The 13,863-nt window shown below is 48.1% G+C and overlaps 1 protein-coding gene across 4 annotated transcripts in view; it reads right to left on the bottom strand.

The window, feature by feature from the left end:
• ERCC6L (ERCC excision repair 6 like, spindle assembly checkpoint helicase) overlaps window positions 1-13,863 on the bottom strand; it is a 58,509-nt gene that overhangs the window by 22,272 nt on the left and 22,374 nt on the right. The window contains exon 1 of one of the 4 annotated variants that reach the window (XM_075572963.1): window positions 12,580-12,674. The exons of the other annotated variants lie outside the window; for them this stretch is intronic. Within the exon in view, the coding sequence (XP_075429078.1) occupies window positions 12,580-12,590 (11 nt within the window). The 5' untranslated portion in view covers window positions 12,591-12,674. Of the gene's footprint in view, window positions 1-12,579; window positions 12,675-13,863 lie in introns of those variants that run through there. 4 annotated transcript variants of the gene reach the window in all.

The following is a 13,863-nucleotide window of genomic DNA, read 5'->3' as shown; positions in this document are numbered from 1 at the left end:
GGTCACCATGTCCAGGGAGGAAAATACCTGACACATACATGTTCAGTTTTACAGTACCTCTCGTTTTTTACTGGACAGAGTATCCAAATACAGGACAGTCCAGTTCAATACCGGACACCTGGCAACCCTATGAGTCACTGTCTGTGTAGGTTAGAGAGAGCTTGCAGTGTGCATACTGTACTTTCCAGCATGCAGGAAGTTAAACTCAATGAGCTAGGCAATCTGCAGCTGCACCTATAGAAGTTCATTATACTGAACTACTGATGGCAAGGGGGTTTAAAAGGCAGTCAGCAGCCTGCCAGAAGAGAGGCTTTCCCCAACCAGGAAGGACGCTGGTTGGTATGGCCTGCTGGGTTTGGCTGGGACCCCACCCATCAACCCCACCCAGCAACGGAACCACCATATGCTGCTGAGGAAGCAGAGCTGTCCTGCCCGAAGGTGTCACAGTTCCAGAGAGACTTTATAGAGACTCCTGGGGTGGATTCCCGGCACCACAGTTAAGGGCAATATGTTCTCTGTACAGATGCAGCGGCCGTTATTCGAACACTTCACGCGGTGTATACCTCGGAATACCCATGTCATGGCGCGGGATTTCTTCCAACCGTACCGCCTTTAGACGCGAGTGCAGAAAATGGCATGTTAGTGTTCTGGTTTTTAAACACCTGAAATAACACAGTAGCACAGTACTGTACACATTGCAATTCATTCATTTAATTGCACACAAAGAAACAGAATCCATGAAATTCAAACAAAGCAACCGCGATAAACACGTGTGCCTGAGGCGATTGGCCGCGTTAATGCCACGTGGAGTACAGCAGCGCACACGAAAGTGGCTACGTGATTTGTTCGAATAACGGCCGCTGCATCTGTACTCTATTGTTTGTAGTGTTTGGATTGGAACTAGCCTAGCTGGCCTGTCAGATAGTTAGACCGCGTCCATAGTAAACACGACCGTGCGTGAGGCTCGAACAAAAGGCTGTACCTCAATGAGGAAGGCCATAGAGTGCGGGACGAAGTGCTACCGCGCGCAGGCAAAATAATTTGATTTTGTCGCGTGATGACCGGGTCACGTGAGCGGTTCAGCCAATGAGGGCAAACCGCTGGTGTGACATCACGGGCACGCATCCGACACGCCTCCCCGTCGCGTCTCCCCCTCCCCATCCCACAGGCGGATCGCCTCTGCCGCCGGCGCACTTGACGCCATGCGCCCTGCCGCGCGCGTGCCTGCCCTATGGCCTTGGCCTTAGACTGTCATGTCTAGTTAGCCTCCCTACTGTGGAGCAGGCTTTCATTTTTATGATTTGGTTTTGCCTCAAAGGGACAGTGTGCCTTTTCTACTTTGTTTAGCTGTGGGGAAATAAACCACCGAAGGGTTTGTTAAAGCAATAGTGCAATAAGTATATAATGTGTATTTAGGATAACAGTGCAAAAATACACTCACAAACATAGGTAGAACAAAAACTCCTCATAAGGTTTGAAGGGGCTTAGGAGAGAGCTGCTGCCTCCACTCCGCTCATTCCTGGTGTCACTTCCGGTAGCTACTGATGTCACTTCCGGGGCCTTCTGATCTCTCGTACCTGCCTCTATGAGCCTTCCCATGTAGGCAGCAGCTCTCTCTCCCAAGCCCCTCCATACTGTATGATGAGCTTTTGTTGTACCTACAGTAGGTTTGTGAGTATATGTTACCACTGTTATTCTAAATATACTTTATATACATATTGCACTATTGCTGTGTCTCTCTCTCTTCCTATGTATCCTCCTAACACTCATGAAGATCTGAGTGGGCTCTCTGGAACCACTAACCACTCGGGAATCATATCTTCTGCGCCTTTTTCAAGGCACTCAATTTACTTGAAAATATCGCAGACTTTTTTGGGATTGTTTAGTCTACAGGAGATTCCCACATTTCCACCATACGATCCCACCCATTGAGCCCATGGTCCTTCTCACCATGGCTCGCATATGTACAGTACATACATCAGTAGTCCTCCTGGCCTGATGTCCACCATCATACCAGGGTCACGCATGCCTGCTGCCCTGAGCAGACATGCCCCTACCAGACCTACCACCAGTGTGTATAGAGTGAGAGGTAAGTATATAGAGGAAAGGGTAGCCCAACACACAAGGCTACACGTGGTGCTGAAGAGTAGACCAATTGTCCCTATCTAAGTGCTACAAACTAATAAACTACTAAGATTAGCAACTATCCCCAATTCCTCTGTCTGGTTTTGTGTTCTGTGGTTGCAGCCGCTAATTCGTAGCAGCTACACTGCAACTATTAGGTATAGTCCCCGGTCACTTGTGACGTCACGGTGTCTGACGTCGCTATTACCCGACGCACGTTTTACTCATCGGAGCTTCTTTGGGGGTATACTCACCTCTCACTCTACACACACTCTGTGTATTCCATAGGGGATCAGTAAGGAAGAGCACCTAAACCATTATTACACTGTCACCTGTTAGGATTGCAATAGTCAGTATGATAAATACTCAACAACTCACCTTAGTTTGTTTCAATCTTTAGCAACAATCCACCCCTCATATTACATGTATGTGTTCATATATGTGCACTGTAGGTCGCAGCTCCAGTAGTGTTTAACTATTTTAATTATTTCCTCTCCGATACTGCCAGTTATTGATTTTATTTATATACATTAAAAGCTATATTTTCTTTATTAGAAGTTCCTCTTTGAGTGCATTATATTGGGAAACTTTTGTATCCAGTTATGATGCAACTAATTACACTGAATATATTGTTTCTCTAGTGCAAGTCTGCCACCCACTTTTTCTTCCTAAAAACCAACATGTTCAAGACACAACAATATAACAATGTCCCTGTTACTTTGTAAACAACTTAACAATGGAATTGTGTTTTTCAAAATAAATGAAACACAGACTTAAAGCCAAGATTTGGCTTTATTTTTTTTGTGGGTGGAAAATAATTATTTTCTTCCGCAACGGGGGATGCTTGTCAATCAAGTGTTTACACAATCTCTAGCCCGCCCCGTCCCTGTTAGTGGCAATGAAGATAAGGAGGGAAGAGCAAAGGGGCTCTGCCTGCGCAAACTCCAAGTCAACACATAGGGGCTTATTCTGTAAACTCCGTTAGTGCTTTCCCGTGAGTTCAAGTCAATGGGGCTTTCCGTGCAGATCGCTCGGTACAGCGCAGAATAAGCCTCATGGTTCTATCATACAAAAGGGAGCAGGAAGAGGAAATCGAGCATCTCCCAGCTATATTCATCTAGGTTCATTTTTTTAGGAATAAAATACATAGTTGAAAAATTAATTGAGCAGGGAAAATACTAGAGAAGTAGAAACAGACCCCGTATTGTACAGTCTGGGGACGCGATTTTTTATAAAAATCAAAAATAAACGTGCGGGGGGGGAGGGGTGGGGAACCTCTGAAGTTATTCTCTGTATGGCACAAGTGTTTTGCTGTGTTAGCGCCTACATTTAGGCCCATATTTACCAAGTGGTGTTATATCATAGGACAGGGGTGTGCAAACTAGGGGGGGTTGGGGCGCAAGATTTTCCAGGGGGGCTCGGCGGTTGCAGTTAAATGAAATGCCGGGGATCGCGTGAGGCCCCTGCAACTTCCCTTACCTTGTCGTTGGCGACATGTTGCCATGGCAACATGACGTCATGTGACCCCACACCGTCATTTGACGCCGGAGACAAGGTAATGAGGGGGGCGCGAGCAGGGGGGGACAGCAGGCAGGGGGGCACAGGGGGAAAAAGTTTGCGCACCCCTGCCATGGGACACCTTCCCTTAAATAGTCTATAAAATGTCTTATGTAATAGCGCCACTTTGTGATATATGACTGAATGTCAGCCAAATAAGAGAGTGCAGCACTTGATATATGGCACAGGGGGTCCCTGCCCTGAAGAGCTAACATTCTAATGTCGGTGCCCGAGGCGAGGAGAGAGACTGTCCCAGGGTGAGCAGGAGAGGGAACACTGGGATTGGAACAGGCGTCACCTACTTCAAAGGCATCATTCTTACGGCTAAGATACTCACTTGCAGAATAAAAGAAGAGACCGCTTTGCATAACCAGGAAAAGACCTGTCATTTAGTTAATAATCTGGACTATCATCGGCGAGGCACAGATTCCCTTCTCCCTACATTTCTTTTTAATTGATGGATTTTTATACCCACGCGGGATATCGCGCAGTTTTAAAGAGGCACTCTCATGTAGCTGGCCAAAGACAACCTGTTGTTAAAAATGTAACCATCTAATTGACTTCCTTATACTAATCTAACCACGGTAAAAGCAAAGATATATGGTTGTTTACATTTCTCTGGAAATTAATTGCAAATTTCATTTCTTTAGGCCCTCCAGATGAGGGAGTGTTTGTCAATCAAGTGTTTCCTCTACCCGTATCCCACCCCAGGTGAGAAAAAGAGTGGGGCACAATGCCCATGCAGCCAGAGGAAATCAAACCCCTCCCAAGACTAACCCCTTAAACATGTCACTGTCGGACTTCCGGGTGAGCTGTCTACTAAATGGCTGCATAGTCTGGAAGCTTCCGTCCTGGTCTTGCTTATCTACTGCAATTCTGATTCAGGCTGCATGGTAGAGCGAGGCCTACCAACAATACAAAGTGAGAGATTTGAGGGTGTGCTTCTCTTTAAGGGTCTTTCTTGCCCCTATTCCACGGAAGCCAAGACAATCTATTAATATTACGGTGTAGGCAGCAGGGTACCACATGGCAGACACACTGCAGAGCTGAATCTGAATTTGAAATAAATGCATAAACACGAACTGGCCTATTATAGTAACCTGGCTTTGCTATTTGGCCCAGCGATTACGCACCTATGAGGTTGGATGGTGAAGGGCATTGCGTGGTGAGCAGGAATGGGCCTCGTAAGTGGCAAACCCTGTGGAAGAAAGTAGGCCAACATCAAGAGAGCCGGTAACACCACCAGTTGGGGGCCTCCTGAGAAGAGCCATGTGTAAAGAGGATTGGAGGTCCCAGGCCGGCGGAGTGACGCTCACCACCCCCTTGAGCCATTCCAGCGGAGAAAACCTGGGCCCAGGGAGTGCCCCTCTTTTTGAGAGAGTTGCCTGATGTCGGCGGACCAAACGGCAGTAATGTGTGTATGTATATCTTTATTTATATAGTGCCGACTGTGTACTCAGCGCTTCACAAAGACAATACAGTACAGGGAATTATAATAATACAATAAGCGCAGAAAGTCAGACAACAGGAAAGGAGATCCCTGCCCCGGATAGCTTACAATCTAAGTGGTATGATGGAAGACTTAGAGAGACACCAGGTGAGGGAGTAAGAGCAGTACAGTAGATGGCTTAGCCACAATGGTTGGTAGGAGTGAATGTGGGTGTGGGACAGTAGCAATGAGTGCCGGCTATTGGGATGCTTGGGTATAGTGCAGGCTATTGGGAGGCTTCTTTTGAGAGGTGAGTTTTAAGGTTGGTCAAACTTAAATTAGATAGGTTAACGCCATTAGCAGGGAAAGAGGTGGCAGGGAGGTGTGGGTGAGAGCAGGTGTGTATATGGCTGGGTGCAGGATCAGGCTGAGTCCATACAGCCTTCAGCGCGCGGAGGCTGAGGGAAAGTGGGTGCTTTCCCTGGCCTTAGACCGCGCGCCGTCCGGGGGCGTGTCGGGGGGGGCCTGTGACGTCACGGAGCTGGTTCGCCCTGATTGGGCGAACCGCTCACGTGACCGGCCCTGCGCTCCGGCGAGCTAAGAAACTTAACATTTGTTAAGACGCGCTTCTGCAGGCGTGCGCGGGCCCCTGCTGAAGCCGCTCTCATTGCCTAAGCGCTGACCATGCCCGAGGCCTTAGAATGGGGGGGAGGGGGAGAGAGAGAGAGAAAGAGAGAATAAAAATAAATAGAGGATATGTGGGGATTGCTTTTTATTGAGGAGTAAAGAAGTTGTTGGGGAAGAGGTGTATAAATAATGGTGCAGTGCATGGGCCCAGGCATAGGTGGAGGGGAGGAGAGATGAAGAAATGTGGATAAGGGGGGAAGTGGGGATGATGGAGAGAACAGAAACGTTTACATAGGAGTGAGGAAACCGCAAACAGAAAAAGCAATAGGGAGGCATAATGAGATGCAGTGAGAGAGATAGGAAGAGAGGGTTCCCAGGTACTGGAGGATAGGAGGAGCAGGAGTTGAAAGAGAAGGTGTATAAATCAGGCCTGGCAGGGCAGTGTAGCACAGAATATTAAGCAGCAGCTTAGAAACTGAATCTATAGATGTGTACAAATTATCAGAGCATTTAGAAAGTCCGGTTCTCACAGTTGCAGGGTTGTTGTTGTTGAAGTGCAGAGTCCAGTTTTTCCTGGATTTTTCCCCTCCAATTCAACTCCAATATTAACTACACAGACACTTCATATGTGACACTTAAGATCTTACACAGCAATATGGCACAGCCAAGATAGACTGACTTAAATACTCTAAACAGATTCGCATGACTAATAATTAAGGGAGGAGTTGTGCCTATTCAACTCAGACAGACATACCAAGGAGATGTTAATTAGATAAGTTCTGTTGCAATTTGGGTTAAATTGACAGAAGCATTCAACTCAGACAGACATATCAAGGAGACTGAAGACTCTGGTGTACCCTGCTGACTAAGGTACCCCTCCTGGAGGAGCCCGAGTGTGGGCCTCTGTGTGGCAGGTGGATCCTTTGCGTGAGGTGGGCTGTGGAGCGTCCTCACACTCCCCCCCCCCCCGCCTTTTGGCGGGAATAATAACAAGGCGGCAAACCCTTGTAAGTTGGAGGAGATTTTACACTAGGATGGAGGGGGGAGGGACAAAAACAGATAACAAACTAAATAGAATAGATGGGGATAGGGTAAACGCTAGGGGTTATGGAGGTAGAATGGTGGCAAGTGGGAGTTTGACAAGCAGTGAGACACCCATCTTATTATATATTAGTGAAAGCACTGTATGCCTGTCTGCATCTTCCTGTGTCCCTAGGGGAAATCTCATTGGTCCCTTGGCCCGCCCGCCCCCGCACACCTCTCATTGGCCTGAGGTGGAATGACCACACACACACACACACACACACACACACACACACACACACACACACACACACACACACACACACACACACACACACACACACACACACACATCTCCCGCTCCCTTACCCTCCGGCCCCAACACACCTCACCTGCAGCCTTCACCTCTCTGTCCTCTCCCCCCCCATCACACTCACCTCCCTCCCCCCCCATCACACTCACCTCCCTCACCCCACCGGCACTCCACTCACCTCCCTCCACTCACCTCCCCGGTGTGCTCCACTCACCTCCCCCCCTCCCTGGTGTGCTCCACTCACCTCCCTCCACTCACCTCCCCCCCTCCCTGGTGTGTTCCACTCACCTCCCCCCCTCCCCGGTGTGCTCCACTCACCTCCCCCCTCCCCGGTGTGCTCCACTCACCTCCCCCACTCCCCGGTGTGCTCCACTCACCTCCCCCCTCCCCGGTGTGCTCCACTCACCTCCCCCCCTCCCAGGTGTGCTCCACTCACCTCCCCCCCTCCCCGGTGTGCTCCACTCACCTCCCCCCTCCCCGGTGTGCTCCACTCACCTCCCCCGTGCTCCACTCACCTCCCCCGTGTGCTCCACTCACCTCCCCCCTCCCCGGTGTGCTCCACTCACCTCCCCCGTGCTCCACTCACCTCCCCCGTGCGCTCCACTCACCTCCCCCCCCTCCCCGGTGTGCTCCACTCACCTCCCCCCTCCCCGGTGTGCTCCACTCACCTCCCCCGTGCTCCACTCACCTCCACCCCCTCCCCAGGGTGTGCTCCACTCACCTCCCCCCTCCCCGGTGTGCTCCACTCACCTCCCCCCTCCCCGGTGTGCTCCACTCACCTCCACCTCTCCCCGGTGTGCTCCACTCACCTCCCCCGTGCTCCACTCACCTCCCCCCCTCCCCGACGGCCGGACAGGCAGTGGGCAGGCAGCCTTTAGCTGCCACGCGGCACCTAAGATGGCGGCGCCCGGAAGGACCCCCTTCCTCCCTCGCGGAGTAACTAAGATGGCGGCGGCCGGAAGGAGAGTTGACGTGTGTGTGTGTGTGTGTGTGTGTGTCACTGTGTGTACTGTGTGTGTGTCACTGTGTGTGTGTGTGTGTGTGTGTGTCACTGTATGTGTGTGTGTGTGTGTGTGTGTGTGACACTGTGTGTGTGACACTGTGTGTGTGACACTGTGTGTGTGTGTCACTGTGTGTGTGTGTGTCACTGTGTGTGTGTCAGACACTGTAGGGTGGGGACCGGAGCTATGCATGGGGGGGGGGGGGGGCCGGAGCGGAGAGAGAGGGGGGAGCAAAAAAACATACAGGGGGAGTGGAGAGGAGGGACCCGCAAATTTTAAGCAACCCACACCCCCTCCTGTCCGCTGCCCCCCCTCCTGTCCACTGTCCCCCCCTCCTGTCCACTCTCACCCCCCCTCCTGTCCACTGTCACCCCCCCTCCTGTCCACTGTCACCCCCCTCCTGTCCACTGTCACCCCCCCCTCCTGTCCACTGTCACCCGCCCTCCTGTCCACTGTCACCCGCCCTCCTGTCCACTGTCACCCCCCTCCTGTCCACTGTCACCCCCCCTCCTGTCCACTGTCACCCCCCCTCCTGTCCACTGTCCCTTCCCCCTCCTGTCCACTGTCCTGTCCCCCTCCTGTCCACTGTCCCGTCCCCCTCCTGTCCACTGTCAACCCCCCTCCTGTCCACTGTCACCCCCCTCCTGTTCACTGTCACCCCACCTCCTGTCCACTGTCCCGTCCCCCTCCTGTCCACTGTCCCGTCCCACTCCTGTCCACTGTCCCGTCCCCCTCCTGTCCACTGTCCCGTCCCCCTCCTGTCCACTGTCCCGTCCCCCTCCTGTCCACTGTCCCGTCCCCCTCCTGTCCACTGTCCCGTCACCCTCCTGTCCACTGTCCCCCCCCCGTCCACTGTCCCCCCCGTCCACTGTCGTCCCCCCCGTCCACTGTCATCCCCCCGTCCACTGTCGTCCCCCCCGTCCACTGTCGTCCCCCCCCCGTCCACTGTCGTCCCCCCCTGTCCACTGTCGTCCCCCCCGTCCACTGTCCCCCCCGTCCACTGTCCCCCCCCGTCCACTGTCCCCCCATCCACTGTCCCCCCCGTCCACTGTCCCCACCCCCAGTCCACTGTCGTCGTCCCCGTCCACTGCCCCCCCCCTGTCCACTGTACCTGTCCACTGTCCACTGTCCCCCCCCATCCACTGTCCCCCCCTGTCCACTGTCCCCCATCCACTGTCCCCCCCGTCCACTGTCGCCCCCCCCCGTCCACTGTCCCCCCCCCCCATCCACTGCCCCCCCCCCTCCTCCTGTCCACTGTCCCCCCCCTCCCCTCCCCCTTTTCCCCCCCTCCCCCCCCCTTTTCCCCCCTCTCCTCCCCCTTTTCCCCCCTCTCCCCCCCCTTTTCCCCCCCTTTTCCCCCCTCTCCCCCCCTTTCCCCCCCTCTCCCCCCCCTTTTCCCCCCCTCTCCCCCCCCTTTTCCCCCCTCTCCCCCCCCCTTTTCCACCCCTCCCCCCCCCTTTCCTAGCGGGAAATTTAACTCACGGGCAACGCCGGGTCTCTCAGCTAGTAGTAAATACAGATAATACTAGAAAACTTCTAAAGACTAAATCCAATTGGCGTAGAAAGGAAGGAGCAGATAAGATAATAGTACAGGCTGAAAAAACATTAAATGCATGCTTGCTTATGAAAGAAGCCTGACAGATAAAATGGGGGAGCTTGAATTAATAGTGTATAAACAATAATAGACAGCACTCTAAATAATGAATAAAAAATCATGAAGCACAGGGTGCAAACGGAACAAAGTGGGCCCAAACAACCCCACTGAAGATCATATAAACCAAAACAAGGGCTCCAGCACACACTGATTAATAGAGAAAACGAAAGAGTCACGGAAAAAGCCAAAAATGTAATAGCGGTAATAATAGAACAATAGGTATCACACAAATATGGAAATGCTACACGACTATAAATGCAGAATATATGGATCTTAAAAAGCACAAGAGTAGGGGGTAGAGACACAGGGAAGGGGAGTGGGGAAAAAAACACTAAAGGAAAAACTGCAAACAAATAAAGATAGAATAAGACATATGATATGCCTCTAACAGCTCTGACCGGCCGGTCAGTAATTACTGAAATAACAACCCCTAACATGGCCGCCACAGTCCCCTCAGAGTAAGGCTAAGAAGTTTCACAAGCGCTCCAGAGGTCAGGAGTTATACCCTGCTACACTTATACTGTATGTTAAACTGGATCTAAAACCTATTCTAAGGGAAGGTGTTTATGAAGGGAATGATGAAAATGTAGAGACCTTGTGGATAGAAATTAGCAATGGAGGTAAAAGTACAAAGAAAATGTTTGTGGGAATATGCTATAAACCACCAAATATCTGTGAGATTGAGGAAGCTGAAATACTTTTTGCAAATGGAGAAGGCATCAAAACGAGGTCATGTTTGCATAATGGGGGATTTTAATTATCCAGACATAGACTGGGGCATTGAGATTAGCATTACAATGAAAGAAAACAGTTTTTTGGGGGTGCTTAAAGAAAATGACATGACCCAAATTATTGAGGAATCAACCAGGAGAGGGGCAATACTGGATTTGGTCATATCAAACAATGTAGAAGTAATAACAAATATTCAAATCTGGGAATTGTGTAACAGTGATCATAACATGGTCTCATTTGAAATAAATAATTGATCAAAAAACAGATTACTTGGGTTCAACAAAGACTTTAAACTTTAGAAAGGCAGATTTGAATAAACTGAGGACTAATCTACAAGGAATAAATTGGGATAATGTTTTTGCAGGGAAAATGTGGAAGATAAATGGGAAGTCTTTAAAACATTGTTAGGAAAGCACACTTATCAGTGTATATACCCTTGGGTAATAAGTCTAAACCAATGTGGCTAAATAAACAGGTAGGGGAGGAAATGGAAAAGAAGAGGCAGGCTTTTAGATTCTTTAAGTCAGAAGGGACGGAGGCATCGTATCAGAATTATAAGGAATGTAACAAAAGTTGCAAATGGGCAATAAAATGGATAATGAAAAAAGGATTGCAATAGAAAGTAAGATCAACCCTAAAAAGTTATTTAAGTACATTAATAACAAAAAAAAAATAGAAAATAAAATATAGGACCCTTTCAGTGTGAGATGGACTGGTAAATTATTGGAGAAAAGGAAAAAGCAGAGGTATTAAACAAATTCTTTCCCTCTATATTCACCAGGATAGAATCAACTTCAATAGTAGTGCCATAGGAGGAAGCCACAACCTCTATATTAATGAACAATTGGTTAACTGAGGAAGACGTTCATAGGCAGCTTGATAAAATTGAAGTAATTAAGGCACCTGGCCCGATGACATACATCCAAGAGTTCTTAGGCTGCGCTTATATTGCCGGCGACAGCAACGCGACATCGCGGCAAAACAAATTCATTGCTAATAGTAAGCGACGGAGCGACGGATTGGTCGCGATCGCTGGAAGTCATCTCTATTTGATTTTCCAGCGACTGTCACCTGACCGTCGCCGGCACTATAAGAGTAGCCGTAAGGAGCTAAGTTCAGTAAAAGCCAAACCATTACATTTAATATTCAAGGACTCCATTTCCACAGGCGCATTACCTCAAGATTGGCGAAAAGCAGACTTGGTGCCTATATTTAAAAAGGGAGCTAGATCACAACCGGGGAATTACAGACCTGTAAGCCTGACTTCAATAGTAGGGAAACTACTTGAAGGTTTAATACGGGATAATATTCAGGAATACCTAATGGAAAACAAAATTATTAGTGATAGTCAGCATGGATTTATGAAGATGGATCTTGCCAAACTAACCTTATTTGTTTCTTTGAGGAGGTAAGTAGGAATTTAGACCAGGGTAATGCAGTTGATGTGGTCTACTTAGATTTTGCAAAGGCTTTTGATACTGTTTCTCACAAGAGGTTGGTGTACAAAATAAAGAAAATTGGACAATTGGACTCAGTAATAATATATGCACCTGGATTGAAAGGGAAGTAAACATAATTATGCCCCTTTACAAAGCACTAGTAAGACCACACCTTGAATATGGAGTAAAATTTTGGGCACCAATCCTAAGAAAAGACATTATGGAACTAGAGAGAGTGCAGAGAAGAGCCACCAAATTAATAAAGGGGATGGACAATCTAACTTATGAGGAGAGGCTAGCTAAATTAGATTTATTTACATTAGAAAAGAGGTGTCTAAGATATAGGATAAAGTATCTGTTGTCTAAATTTAGCATAGGTTGAACTTGATGGACCTATGTCTTTTTTCAACCTCATCTACTATGTAACTATGTAACTATGTAGTAATAGTCAGCATGGATTTATGAAGGATAGGTCATGCCAAACTAACCTTATTAGATTCTTTGAGGAGGTAAGTAGGAATTTAGACCAGGGTAATGCATTTGATGTGGTCTACTTAGATTTTGGCAGAAAATGTTGGGCGCAATGTACATCCAGGGACATTGAGTGAACAATGATAATAGTACAATACAGTATACACAATCAAAATGTGAATTGGAGATTCTGTGAATATTCCACTCACATGTTCCACATGAAGATCAAGCAGTGAGGTTATATAGAGTAACCAACTCAAAAGGACATCCTGATATCCTCTTCTTACATCCATAACGAATTCCATGAGGGTCAAAGAAAAGGGGAGAGGAATCCCACATAGAAAAGACAAAGCAAATATAGTGAAGATTGCTTATATATATTAAAAAAACACAAAGAAATGAACTTACATAGAGAACTTTGAGGCAGGATGCAGACCACCCTGGGTCAAAAGACTGGAAATAAGTAGCAGCACTTTCTATCAGCCCTTGATCCTGATAAATGGCCGCTAAGCAGTAGATGTAATCACAGGGTTGAAAATCGGGAACCAAATCTCAGCTGCAGTCTACCAGCAACAAACAAATGCCTTCCCAAAATCTGCATGGTCACCAAAACTCCGCTCTACACATTTCGCTCATATATGAGCTTCCTCACGGGAACACTTAGATTTTGCAATGGCTTTTTTTAATACAGGTCCTCACGAGGTTAGTGTATAAAATAAAGCAATTTGGACTCGGTAAAAATATTTGCACCTAGATTGAAAACTGGTTGAAGGATAGACAACAGACGGTTGTAATAAATGAAACTTTTTCAGGTTGGGCTAAAGTCGTGAGTGGAATATCTCAGGGACCCCTGCTTTTTAACTTGTTTATTAATGACCTTGAGGTTGGCAGAGAGAGCAAAGTCTCCGTTTTTGCTGATGACACTAAATTGTGTAAGGTAGTAGAATCAGAGCAGGATGTAATATCTCTCCAGGACTTGGAGAGACTGGAAACTTGGGCAGGTAATGGCAGATGAGGTTTAATACAGATAAATGTAAGGTTATGCATTTGGAAAGAAGAATAAACAAGCGACTTACCCATAAATTGCAGATAAATTGGGGGAATCCTTGATGGAGAAGGATTTAGGAGTGCTTCTAGACAGCAGGCTTAGCAATAGTGCCCAAAGTCATGCAGTAGCTGCAAAGGTAAACAAGATCTTATCTTGCATTAAACGGGCAATGGATGGAAGGGAAGTAAACATAGTGATGCCTCTTTATAAAGCATTATTAAGACCAAACCTTGAATATAGAGTACAGGTTTGGGCATCACTCCATACAAAAGACATTATGGAACTAGAGAGTGCAGAGAAGAGCCACCAAATTAATAAAGGGTGACAGATAATCTGACTAATGAGGAGGGGCTAGCAAAATTAGATTTGTTTACATTAGAAAAGAGTAATCTAGGAGGGGATATGATAACTATATACAAATATATTCTGGGACAATACAAAGAGC

Source organism: Ascaphus truei, chromosome 16 (assembly GCF_040206685.1).
Source record: "Ascaphus truei isolate aAscTru1 chromosome 16, aAscTru1.hap1, whole genome shotgun sequence".
NCBI classification, from domain to species: domain Eukaryota; kingdom Metazoa; phylum Chordata; class Amphibia; order Anura; family Ascaphidae; genus Ascaphus; species Ascaphus truei.
The sequence above is the reverse complement of the archived record's forward strand: the minus strand, read 5'-3'. Positions and strand labels throughout refer to the sequence as shown.